This window comes from Silurus aristotelis (genome assembly GCF_946808225.1).
Source record: "Silurus aristotelis genome assembly, chromosome: 8".
Lineage (NCBI taxonomy): Eukaryota > Metazoa > Chordata > Actinopteri > Siluriformes > Siluridae > Silurus > Silurus aristotelis.
Genome location: NC_139581.1, coordinates 20,899,663 through 20,912,468, shown reverse-complemented (window position 1 = coordinate 20,912,468; position 12,806 = coordinate 20,899,663). Strand labels below are relative to the sequence as shown.

General features: G+C 36.9%; 3 protein-coding genes across 9 annotated transcripts in view; 1 reads left to right on the top strand and 2 right to left on the bottom strand.

Annotated features, from left to right (window-relative positions):
• LOC310730398 (uncharacterized protein) overlaps positions 1-6,476 on the bottom strand; it is a 34,362-nt gene extending 27,886 nt beyond the window's left edge. For 3 of the 6 annotated variants that reach the window (XM_083549351.1, XM_083549353.1, XM_083549352.1), the window contains exons 1-2: positions 1,706-2,139; positions 1,293-1,516 (exon numbers count right to left, since the gene is read on the bottom strand). In XM_083549351.1, coding sequence (XP_083405477.1) covers positions 1,293-1,516; positions 1,706-1,832 — 351 coding nt within the window. In that variant the 5' untranslated portion in view covers positions 1,833-2,139. Of the gene's footprint in view, positions 1-1,292; positions 1,517-1,705; positions 2,141-6,343 lie in introns of those variants that run through there. The other 3 variants (XM_083549354.1, XM_083549356.1, XM_083549355.1) reach the window with 2 other exon arrangements.
• A 120-nt stretch (positions 6,477-6,596) lies between these two features.
• LOC310730436 (uncharacterized protein) lies at positions 6,597-8,143 on the top strand. Its single transcript, XM_083549464.1, has 3 exons — positions 6,597-6,798; positions 6,896-7,001; positions 7,091-8,143. Exons 1-3 carry the CDS (start codon positions 6,753-6,755, stop codon positions 7,875-7,877), a joined length of 939 nt encoding a protein of 312 aa, XP_083405590.1. The 5' UTR covers positions 6,597-6,752; the 3' UTR covers positions 7,878-8,143.
• Positions 8,144-8,595: 452 nt separating this feature from the next.
• On the bottom strand, positions 8,596-12,222 carry LOC310730299 (zona pellucida-like domain-containing protein 1). 2 transcript variants are annotated; one of them, XM_083549173.1, is made up of 11 exons: positions 12,120-12,222; positions 11,771-11,890; positions 11,461-11,687; positions 11,183-11,373; positions 10,962-11,034; positions 10,784-10,881; positions 10,595-10,678; positions 10,341-10,512; positions 10,157-10,253; positions 10,040-10,066; positions 8,596-8,939 (listed from the first exon to the last, which is right to left on the bottom strand). In XM_083549173.1, the coding sequence occupies exons 1-11, from the start codon at positions 12,145-12,147 to the stop codon at positions 8,812-8,814; spliced, it is 1,245 nt and encodes a 414-aa protein (XP_083405299.1). In that variant the 5' UTR covers positions 12,148-12,222; the 3' UTR covers positions 8,596-8,811. The 2 variants fall into 2 exon arrangements, with proteins under 2 accessions (XP_083405299.1, XP_083405298.1); XM_083549172.1 differs by having other exon boundaries at positions 8,596-8,942; positions 12,120-12,214.
• Positions 12,223-12,806: the final 584 nt, after the last annotated feature.

Here is a 12,806-nt window from a genome sequence, read left to right as displayed (position 1 = left end):
GATCAGTCAGGTTTCTGGCCTGTCGCTGAGAAACACGGAGTTTGAGCTCCCTCCAAAGATTCTCTATTGGGTTTAGGTCCGGAGACTGGCTAGGCCACGCCAAAACCTTGATATGCCTTTTACAGAGCCACTTCTTGGTTATCCTGGCTGTGTGCTTCGGGTCATTGTCATGTCGGAAAACCCAGCCTCGACCCATCTTCAATGCTCTAACTGAGGAAAGGAGGTTGTTCCCCAAAATCTCGCGATACATGGCCCCGGTCATCCTCTCCTTAATGCACTGCAGTCGCCCTGTCCCATGTGCAGAAAAACACCCCCAAAGCATGATGCTACCACCCCCATGCTTCACAGTAGGGATGGTGTTCTTGGGATGGTACTCATCATTCTTCTTTCTCCAAACACGCTTAGTGGAATTATGACCCAAAAGTTCTATTTTGGTCTCATCTGACCACATGACTTTCTCCTATGACTCCTCTGGATAATCCAAATGGTCATTGGCAAACTTAAGACGTGCCTGGACATGTGCTGGTTTAAGCAGGAGAACCTTCCGTGCCATGCATGATTTTAAACCATGACGTCTTAGTGTATTACCAACAGTAACCTTGGAAACGGTGGTCCCAGCTCTTTTCAGGTCATTGACCATCTCCTCCCGTATAGTTCTGGGCTGATTTTTCACCTTCCTTAGGATCATTGAGACCCCATGAGGTAAGATCTTGCATGGAGCCCCAGTTCGAGGGAGATTGACAATCATGTTTAGCTTCTTCCATTTTCTAATGATTGCTTCAACAGTGGACCTTTTTTCACCAAGCTGCTTGGCAATTTCCCCGTAGCCCTTTCCAGCCTTGTGGAGGTGTACAATTTTGTCTCTAGTGTCTTTGGACAGCTCTTTGGTCTTGGCCATGTTAGTAGTTGGATTCTTACTGATTGTATGGGGTGGACAGGTGTCTTTATGCAGCTAATGACCTAAAATAGGTGCATCTAATTTAGGATAATAAATGTATTGGAGGTGGACATTTTAAAGGCAGACTAACAGGTCTTTGAGGGTCAGAATTCTAGCTGATAGACAGGTGTTCAAATATTTATTTGCAGCTGTATCATACAAATAAATAGTTTAAAAATCATACATTGTGATTTCTGGATTTTTTTTTTTTAGATTATGTCTCTCACAGTGGACATGCACCTACGATGACAATTTCAGACCCCTCCATGATTTCTAAGTGGGAGAACTTGCAAAATAGCAGGGTGTTCAAATACTTATTTGTCTCACTGTATATGGCTATAATCTATGTGCTCACCTGGAAGACTTGGCCCTCTCCTAGACATACACATTTATCCTGCCCTGGTAGAGGCTGTTGTGCGTGGGAGCCACAGGGCAGACAGGCAGGCAGACCCTCTGTAGGAGCATAATGATGTGAAGGGCAGCTGATACAGTCGTTGATATCTCTAGCCCAAAAACTTGGTGTAAACATTCCTCTGGGGCATGGCACTGCAGTTCCAGTGCCTTCAGGACAGTAGTGCCCTTTATGCAAGACACAAAAAACATCTACATTTACAATTTTCATTACTACCCTTAAGGGTAGTATTGGTATCCTTTAAAGATGTTCAGATAGACAGTGCAAGCAAAGAAGAAAAGGTACAAAATACTTTCTGTCTCTAAAGGTATTTCTATATTTCCCTGCCTCAAGGCAAAGAACACTATGCACCTTACCTGGCTGACAAGGAGGCTGGCGCTGATGTATTTGTGTTGCATTCAGCCCAAAAACAATTCTCATTGTTGGGCTGGACAACCACCAGAGAAGGACTGGCCAGTAACAGTTCCTAGTTTCGTACATCATCTTGCAATGTTGAGTACTGTGGTCTGAGATGGTTCTCAGGGAAATAGGAAGCACTTTCTCTCCCAAGCTGAATGATTCATGAGGAGTTAGGTGTCACACATGCCAGTGGGCAAAGAAAACGGATACCCAAAGCAACCAGGTCATATTACAGGCTTTTTAAAGCCGATTACTGATTTGAGCTGTGCTTTACCTGTCTCTCAACACCTGTTTGTGTTCATAAAATGTGCAACATTTTATAATGAATATTTAGAAAATGAAGAAAATGCATATTAATAAATAGTAAATTGCCTAGTAAGTCTTTTGTTTTTTATGAATGAATCATCAACTTATGAATTGTAAAATATCTTAATAAATAAATATTTCTATCTAATATATTATATATATATATATATATATATATATATATATATATATATATATATATATATATATATATATATATATATATATATATATATATATGTGTGTGTGTGTGTGTGTGTGTGTGTGTGTGTGTGTGTTCACAACTAAGAGAAACGACTGACCAGAATTCTGTTTACTTTTCCCAAAACAAGTCAATAATGTCCGTTTATTCGCAAAGTTCCTGAGGTTTCTGGGTCAAAGTTAATTCCCCAGGAAGCAACAATATCCACTAATACACAACAAAAATTAACCTGAATATGTCAATTTAAAACATTTGCCCTATACTGTACATATAATCCAGTTGTCAAAAGGATAGGTAAATAGATATGATCAAAAAGTAGTATATATTAACATGTGCACTGTTAATCCTATTCCAATTGTATTAATTCAGTAGTAATCAAGTTGGACGCACATGATATTATGTAATCTTTTAATCTTCTACCAAATAATAGCTTTTTGGCAAATATGCGAATACACCTACATACACCTAGACAGGACTAACCTTTCACCTATTTATAATACTTCATTCATTGTGAGAACTATGTCTAACTGACCTTGTGAGATGTAACTATCAGCCTGGAATGATACTATGATCATAAAAATATAGAATATAATTAATTACATTATTAAACAAAATAGGCAAGCTAAAGGTACAAAATAAGCAATAAAATAAAGTGGCAAAATGTTTACCTTTCAATGGTCTTAACAACAAATAAGCAAGAAACGACAAATGATCTCTCCCTGTTTTATCAGCGCTGATTTTATTTATGAGCTAGTTATCAGTCCCTTAATGGGCTGCATGGGGTGTGTTTCATATAGCAAACAAATGATAAATAATCATTAATAAAGAAAAAAGTTTTTGGACAAATTTTGTACACCCAGATTTTTTTGTATCCTGAATTTAATATCAAACATTTTAATTATTATAATGATTTTACCATTGACTATAGATTATAGAAGTGAATGTCCCTGTTTAAATTTTGTCCCCAAACTGTTCGCTACAGCAAATCAACAAATTTTGACAAAGGAGCTCTCAGGAGTGCATTTGTGTAATAACTTTTTTGCATTGTTTATTGTTGCCACTTTGTAGCTTCTAGATTTAGTCCTGAGCTTTTACAGTCTATACAAACATTTTGTCACTGTCCATTTGGGTTTGTTTGGACAGCCTCATACATGAATTGCCCGCTGTGAATTGGTACGTTGCACAAATCTATGTGTGCATTGTGTCCTACGGTGGACTGGTCTTCCATCCAGGATGTACTTAAACCTTGTGGGCAAAAAGGTAGGGTTGGGAATGAATAAAATTTGTCAGAAAAAATCATACTACATTGCACAAATGCAAAAACAACTCCTTAGCAAGTGAAAATATCTTGAATTCAGTAACATTTATTTAGTCTTGGTTATTATAAAATTGCAATAAACCAGATCTAAGCTCATTACATGTATTTTCAGACATTACTTATTTGAAACTTATTATAATCGGAAATAATATTCAAAAGTCTCTTCCAACAGAACAATACTATTTTAAGTTTTAAATGAGAATGAACAGCTTAAGAGAGTTTTAATTATCTTATATTGGTTTATTGCCATCTTCTATAAAAGGAAATACTACGAGTTTAATATATTTAAAAACTGTTTACCTGCTACAGTGTGAATATTTTGTAGTTGTACTGTTCTTTGCATCTAGCATCAAACCTTCAACCAATCTTTTATACCTTTCACTTGCACTTTTTACATGTGGATAGACTGTGCTTTGAAAATTGATTTAACGTTGATAATCAGACCATAGTTCATTAGGAAAGTAAAGTTGTAAAGGTACAATACATGTACTTTTTTAGGACACACAACAGAAGGTCTTTTGTACTCTTGTTTAAAGATCACAAACTCAAGGTCCGACATTGGCAGAGCCAAACTGGCCTTGCCCTAGAAGGGAGGGATCACATCCTCCCTTTTTTTGTTCAGGCACAGCAACACTGGCCAATCACAAGTGGCTTAAGGATGTGCAATAGGATGGATAGTGTGTTCCCTCAGGTTTCTTGTGCTGTCTTGTTACACAAAATGAGCTAAAGCTTGAAAAAAGATATGCTAGACTGACTTCCCAGGTCTCAGGAAGAATCAGGTGTTAACCTTACAGAGGAATGTGCTGAATGGTGATGATTTCTGCCTTGCAGCAGTTTTCCTCTGTTCATTCATTTGTGCTACATTTGTGTATATACTGTGTGTGTGTGTGTGTGTGTGTGTGTGTGTGTGTGTGTGTGTGTGTGTGTGTGTGTGTGTGTGTGTGTGTGTTCGTGTGTGTTTTCCAGATCTGCTTGAACTTTCTGCAGACTTTTTGACGTAATAAATCTCTATTTTCCTCTTGCAAATGATATGAGCTTTTACTTTATATTTATATTTACTCAACTGTGTGCTACTGAACTGTACAACCTGAATTCAACACACACTCATTATTCATCTCAATCCATTCCACCACCCAAATTATATTCATATTTAATCATATTATACTGTTTGCATGATGTTTTGCACCTCTCGACTGCTGATCTTGTTGTTTTCGCACAACATTGTGTATATGTTTACCAGTACACCCTTGATTTTAGTCCTCTTTTGCACATTACTGTTTAGTCATATTATACAGTAGGTTTACTGCTCGGCAAACTATTTTTTGTGTTTGGTGTATCTGTCCCACACTCTCTTGTTTTGTCTGTCTGTGCTGTTTTTTGTCTACACTGTTTGCACTCGGTTGCACACGATGCACCGAGGACACTTACTTTAGTCCTTAACTCTGTGTTCTGTTATGTAGCTCTATGTTGTGTGATGTAACACCAAGGTCCTGAAGGAACGTTGTCTCATTTCACTGTGTACTGCGTCAGATATATATGTTAGAAATGACAAAACTTTTTGACTTGACTTGACTTTCAAAGGAGTTTTGAAGAGGCTTATGCTTACTTGCCTTGTTGGTAATTTGTGTTATTAATAGGATACAAAACTCAAATATATTTTCACAGGCAATTTAACTTTGCTTTAAACAATAATAAGAAATAGTATTAATGTATTAAATTGTTGCTAGTTGAAATTTCCCGTACTGCATAAAAGCTCTATACAAACCCCCCCGACTGACATTTCGGTTTAATTAAGTTAATCCTATTTGCATCGGGGGTAATACATCCATTCATCATCGGTATAATAATACTGATTTGATAGTTTATGTGATATAATTGTTTGTTTACAGTGTGTTCAGCATTCTATTAAATCTTTTTTTTTTATTTCCTATATTACATTTATTTATGACATTTATTCATTCATTTCTATATGTCCTGATGATGTGCATTGTGTGTGTGTACCATGACCATAATCATTCATTTTCTTTTATCTTCTTGATAAAAAAAAATAATAATCAATAAAGAAAATCAATATTGCATAATATTTGAAGTGACACTGTTGGAGTGAATAAGTACAAGGTTGAATAAGAGAGTCATCAGTTTTTATGTCTAAAATGATTGTGTTTTTTATTCGTTAGGTATTTTCTAGAAAGTCCAACTTTATTTGTGTACCATTTAATGTACCGTGTGCACTCTTTGTTGCGTGAATGGACTTGTTGCTTTAAGGACTTCAAGGCCAAACAGGGACAGAATAAAAACATTAAACATGTTCAAATTGTTTGCCAAAAGAAAATAATCGATGACCAGACCGAGACCAGTTCCACCCACTCTTACTGGAATTGTGTTCTTTAGTAAATACAGATTTATTTAATAATTGTCGATGTTTTGTCAGTGTAACCTTCTATGGGCTGCACCTGTAAAGATGGAAGCTTGTTTGTTTGGCTGTCAAAACTTCCATCTACTTTGACCCCCTACTTTTATTTTGGTAGATACTTTCCAGAGGACAAATAAAAAAACAGCACCTTTCTAAGCAGGATACAAACAAATCAAGCATTTGTTATCTACATATCAAATACTGCAGTCATGCGACATTCTTTTGCCTTATTAAGAGTTCTGCTAATATTTTGTCAATTTATCTCCTGCCAGGTATTTTGGTTTATGGGCAATCTTGACATCAATATTTAGTTAAATCATCACTATGTAAACCATAAAAAGTAGCATTGACCTCACCTGACACCTGACTGTGCGTCATTCCTGACCTTGCTCATGACGAGATGAAAGATTATTTTGAAGAAGATTTATCCAGAACATTTCAGCTTTGAGACAGCCAATCAAAGGGACCCCTGCCACAGCTCGCAGAACTCTGCTATCATACTGACCCTCCACGTGGTATCTGTTGACACAGGCAGAGTGCAGGAAGGTCTCTGATAAGAGATTGCTTTAAAAGACGGAATTGCGAAGTGTACTTTACAGACCCTTACTATAAGGGAAGAACCGGACACAATCGCATTCACGATATCCTGACTTGAGCTGTTACGTCTCGAAGATTCTGATCATCAATAATTCACTTTGTCTCTCCTTTATTACAAAGTGAATACAAACTTTTTTCTTTAAAGAAAAAAAAAAAGAAAAAAAAAACATGCTTCTATACATGATAGTTGCTGTAACACTTGGGGCTTGTATAGGTTTGTATCTTTTATAATCTATAATGTACCGTTTTATTAATTCAATATATTACTCTAACGATCAAACTCATCCTTTTGCACTTTGTCTACCATGTAGCATTTCCTGTTTATCAAGATCCTGGCATTCGTGAAGGATTTTGGAGTATTCAGGATGAAAACACAAACCTGGCCATTGATAAAAAAGGTGCTGCCAAGCAATATGAGTGAGTTCTTTGCTAATATATTTCAGATTTTTTTATATCATGGTAAATAGAAGGCTGGGTCTAAAAACAACAAATCAATTTTGTTGCAGTGGAATGTGGAAGAGTCACGTGGTAAGCAGTGACCTTTATTCCCTGGACTCACTGAACCCCATGGCAGCAGAGCTCAGGCACAAACTTAGCCAGGAGTCAGTCCGTCTACGGGCTCGCTTGAGACAGGAACTTCTGGATCTTCGTCAAAGGTTTTCTCCTTACCCCAACCACCCCCAGGCCACCCCGACTAACGTCCAGGAGCTCCTGTCCCCCTTTACCAAGAACCTCGAGATGGCTCTCGAATCCAACACTCATCAACTCTGCAGTGATCTCATGATGAACATCCAAGAGGTTCAATCCGAAGGACCTTTGCTCTACCAAGACAAAATTGAGAAAATCAGTCAAGCTATGGATGCGAGTCATAAAAGAAGGACCTCTGCTTTTGAGGACTTTAAAACAAAGGCATTTGAGGCAGTTGAGGAGGACAAAGACAGCAGTAGGAAGGACCTTTGGGAGGAAGTCACAGCCAGGCTGGGCCAAGAGATCCTCTCATTCAGTTTGGAAGTACAGGGCAAAATGGCAGCACTGAAAGTCTCATTAGTAACACTCCTCATCTCAACAGCACCCCCAGGAGCTGAAATGGTTTCCAAAGTGGACCAGTTCTGTGAAGGTTCTTCAAGACAGAGCCATAAATTTATTGCTGATATAGTGCAGCAAATATCCATGTTTGAGGAAAAGCAGAGTAAAGGTGAGCCATTAAGTCATGTAAACATAGACTCTGTACAAGATGACTTCTCCACCAGACTAAACGCATTACTCCAGGACATTGTCCACACTATCAACTAGAGACACACCTTTCCCTCTCCATCCTTATTATGATTGACCTCTTTTATGTAAATAGTAGTGAGACTGTACAGTGTGAATTATTGTCTTTTTTTGTAGAAGACAACTTTTTATACAGAAAAGGAGAAATTGCATTTAGTTTTTCAAATAAACACCAATGGACCTTTTTTTAGATGCAGGTTTATTTAGCTTTGTGTAATCAATATCTAAAATGTTCTATTTTTCAAATAAATGCACATACATTGAACGATTAAAGAGTATATATCATCCATTGTTCATTGTGTTCTTGAATAAAAAAAACAACAACATTTGCATAATATGAAATCAATTCATTTTAGGATAAAAATCATGTACAATTGTATTTAAACCCATAATAGACATACAAGTAAATAAAATTATTTAAATATAGATTCATATCTGACTATATCTCCAAGTGCAATAATAAAACCTTTTTTTAATATATATCATTATCTAAATATCTTAAACTTCCCGTGGGCTCACCACCTGCAGGAGGGACCGTAAGGGACGGTGCTGTGAGGATTGGGCAGCAGTCGAAGGCGGGGGCCTGCTTAGACTGCTGCCCTCACGACCCGAATTACGGATAAGCGGGAGAAAATGAATGAATGAAATATCTTAAAGATATCTAAAGCACAAAATGGTGTATTTACAAACAAGAATTATTTGAAAATGTTTTAAAAAAAGAAAAACATCTTAAGCACAAGATAAAAAATATCGTTAAAGATCTTGGAGTTCCTTCATGCATTTATAAAAATATTTAATTGTGTGGATTTTTTAACATACACGAGCACATTTTGTGCTTCATTAAAGTGCTATGATATACTAAGCTTATCATGTGAATCGGATTTGACTGATTATGCGCAGAGCAGATGACCGGCTGTTGGCACCTTCATTTGAAAACGTAAAGTACGTCACCATCCTACCAAACCTTCTTCAGCACAAACCATCCAGCGAGAACGAGCAGCAGTGCACCAGCAGAGGCAAATATCGCCCCGACCACCATCCCAGCCATGTTATTCTGACTTTTATTGGACTGTCCGTTGTCTCCTGCTGAATGAAAAAGTCAAGTCAAATTGATTTAAATAGCACATTATGAACCAAATTTATTTAAATTATGAACCATTTATAAATTAAGAACATGAAGGGGGTTAATAAATAATTAAAAGTATTTGCATTAAAGTAAAAAGGGGTGTGTGAAACATTTGTAGGTTTTAAAAAACATTCAAACTGTCCAGAGAAAGGCAGATAAATGTTATTGTTAAGGAAAATGTATATTAGATTGTATCCATATCTATCAATCTATCAATCTATCTATCTATCTATCTTTCTATCTATCTATCTATCTATCTATCTATCTATCTATCTATCTATCTATCTATCTATCTATCTATCAATCTATCTATCTATCTATCTATCTATCTATGTTTAAAAGTATTTTCCATGTAAGATCTCTCAATGTGCTCTCTGTCTAATGATATGGAAGGTAAAAGAAATACTGGCAGTCACACTTGTAGGATGACCAGAAAGAAGCAGAAGCATCAGTTACAGAGAGAACAATGAACTGCACCACAATCAAGTCTGTTCCTACACGTCACACAAACCTAATTTTCTAAAAAGAAAGTACTGTGATATGTGTCTAAAATGTCCACATGAAAAATTAGACAAATTAGACTCTTTTTGAATAATATTCTTTGTGTAAATTGAAACAAAAATACAATTATTTTGAAATACATCCGCTCATCATGATATTTGATCCCAAGAACACCATACCCACAGTGAAGCAGGGTGATGGGAGTATCATGATATAGAAGCTGCTTTTCTGGGTATTAGAAACATTAATGAATTGAACACATATTAGGGGATAAATTAATCTAATATTCCGAAAAGTTTTTTTACTTTTATAAATGCCTACATTTTTTGGTTTGTATTTGTAAGTACAGTGTCGAAAGGCATGCATTGTGTTATGTGTGTACATTTAAAGTGGATAAATGCATTGGTACTGGGACTGATATATGGGAAAAAAATATTTATTTATTTCCCTACTTGTTGTAATAGCAAAGTTTTATAGCGTTGGAACACCACATAATAAAAGAATATTAGATCAATATATGAGAGCAAATTCTCAGTATAAACCTAAAACATCTTACCATATGCAGAAGCAGTTGGCTCTGCAGCTGAAAAATCAAAATGGACATTCTTAGCTATTATTATAAACTAAATAAATATTCTTTGCCGAAATATAATTGTGGAGCTTGCAAACTTACTTAGGGCAGCTGTATAAAGTGGCCCCATTGACACTGTAGTCGTGGTGGCTTGTCCAGGCACCGCTTCTACAGCTCGCTTTTTTCTGCCGTTGCAAGCCTGTATAAGTACACAATCTAATGTAACTTGCACACCGCATCTATATGATCTAAAATGTTAATTAACCAAGGTAAACTATACGCTTACATTGATAATGTTCAGGCATTTATCAGGCTCACAGAGTCTCAAAATGCAATGAATGAAGATGCTGGACTTGTCTTGGTTGCGATGCTCCACGAAACGAAACGCCTCGAAGGAGAACCTGCCGATTTTGGAGACTCCGTTGCTCAGGATAGATGTCCGGGAGTCAGAGTTACATCTATGGAGGAACAGGCAGGATGTAATAAGCAGTAAATCGATTAACTCAATCACGAGTTACAGACAGAAGCTGTATTTCTCACACAGTGAAAAAGTCAAATTGCTCGCTGTTGTTGGTGGTGTAAGGTGATGGAGTTGCAAAGCAGTGGTCCATGAGAAGATTAAAGCTATGAGAAATAAAACACAAATAAAAAAATGAATAATTTTCTCCAAAATAAATGAACAAATCTGTAAAGTTTTTATAGTTTACACTTATAGCGAGGTGCTCTTACTTCCCAGAAAGATTAACTGCTTTAGCCTCTACGTAGACCTTTGTGCGCAGTTGTAGCCCACTAGGTGGAACCACCAATTGGTAGGAAAATGTAGTATCCTAAGAAAAGATTGGATTATCGTGTCAAAATTTCAAACATATTTTAAAGACTTTAAAATGAAACTTGTAAGATGTTTCACATTGTATACGCTCATGCTGAGAGTATCAATAAAGCTTCCATTTTTGTCATTCGTGGCCACTGAGACCGATGACCTGGAAATAAAAAAGAATGGCATTTTCAGTCACGTCGCTCATTTTTAGATTGAGGGCAAGTGTGTAATATCTTTTGTTTACTGTACTTTTGTCCTTTACGGAGACTAGTGAAACAAGCAACAAGAAAATAATTGGGTTTGAGACTTACGCCACTATCTCGGTGTTGTTAATGAGGTATTCCAGAGGGTAACGGCAAGTGAAATGATAAAAGAGGTCAGTGGAGTAGCTGACAACCCCTGATGAGGAGGTTGGGGTATCAATGTAGCTGGTGATGATGACTGACTGGATGGTGGAGAACTGGCTGAAAGGTCCAGAGGCACTGGGAACCTCGTTTACAATCTGAGCACCAGGAAACACAAAGAATCCCAGACCATTTTATTATTTAATTTGTAAAATAAAATACAATTTTAAATGTACACTGCTTACCTGAAGTGACTGCCGACACAAGTTGCCCTGACTGTCATTGACAGCTAATTGGTACCGGATGACAGGAGGGTCCACACTTGTGTCTATAGTACCTTTGCACTGGGTATTATTGTGCATGCCATTCAGGGCCAGGCCCATGGGGTCAAAGCCAGCCCACTGTGCTGTGCAAAGGTTAACCTCCAGGTTGATAGAGTTCACCCCACAGTGCACCCTTAAGTCATCATTATCTAAGTTTACAGACAGACAATTACTTTCTGGTAACATGCAAGACATGACAAATAATATCAGAATTTATAAGTTACAGACTCACTTGGCACCCTCTCATAAATAGAGGTGCAGTTAAAGAGGGAAAGTACTGGTTGCAGGACCAGGGTCAGCACTGTGACGCACAGCAAGCAAAGCATCCTTACTGATGATCCTGAAGAAATGACTATGTAAAAAAATGATGCAATTTTATTGTCAAGTATTTGCAAATAAACACAGTTTCTTCTAAATCATAGAATACAAAGTTCTCCCAATATACAGTTACTTAGCATGAAAATGTTACAATGTTGCAATGTTGAAAAAAATCAATTATTAGTATTAAGGATGTTTGACTAAATAAATAAATTGATTATGGCATTCCAATAAATTCAGTTCAAAAAGGCAGTATACCATACCTTGTTTAGTCCTGAGAAAACTATGCATGAAGCAACCCTTTATATAGTATCAAAAGTCTAGATAAGTATGAACAGGGGGGTGTATAATTCTAAAGAAATCCCCCAATACACACACACACAAACAAACACACATATCACCCCACCCACCAATGCTGTATACCATACAGTATGGCTCATGTTTTCTTCACAACTAAACTACAAGGAGGGTGGGTAATGTTCCTGCCTTTTAGCTACAGGGTCTCTGGATTGATCCTGAGCTCAGTTTTCCATCCTGTGTCCACCTGGGTTTCCTCCAGGTTATCCGCTTTCCGCTCACCTCCCAAAAACATGACGGTAGGTGTATTGGGTAGGTGTGAATGTGTGTACATAGTGTCCTGGGACATTTAGGGTGTACTTATGCCTCATATTCAGTATTCCTGACATAAAGTACAGAGCTACAGAAATTCTAAGATAAAGTGACTATTAGCAAAGAAATAATGCTCCAAGAACCTACTGTAAATTGCTAGCAATCAAAGAACTATAGTACTCTGCGGTTTTGACATAGAGCAAACTGTCTTAGTAATTTATAAGTAATATGAATGGCATTAGTTTGGTTCTGTGACATCTTATTGATTTTAAATGACCAATTGTAATTAATATGTATGTATTTCATAATTAATTCTTTTTGATTTTGCTTCTTGGACCACA

Bases quoted from the DNA above. Each gene is read 5' to 3' on its own strand.
- LOC310730436 (XM_083549464.1), top strand. From the start codon at position 6,753: ATGCTTCTATACATGATAGTTGCTGTAACACTTGGGGCTTGTATAG. The intron at 6,799-6,895 runs GTTTGTATCTTT...TCTACCATGTAG, and splicing joins AACACTTGGGGCTTGTATAG to CATTTCCTGTTTATCAAGAT. The intron at 7,002-7,090 runs GTGAGTTCTTTG...ATTTTGTTGCAG, and splicing joins GGTGCTGCCAAGCAATATGA to TGGAATGTGGAAGAGTCACG.
- LOC310730299 (XM_083549172.1), bottom strand. From the start codon at position 12,147: ATGCATAGTTTTCTCAGGACTAAACAAG. The intron at 10,254-10,340 runs GTAAGCGTATAG...GTACTTATACAG, and splicing joins AATGCCTGAACATTATCAAT to GCTTGCAACGGCAGAAAAAA. The intron at 10,067-10,156 runs GTAAGTTTGCAA...TTGATTTTTCAG, and splicing joins ACTTTATACAGCTGCCCTAA to CTGCAGAGCCAACTGCTTCT.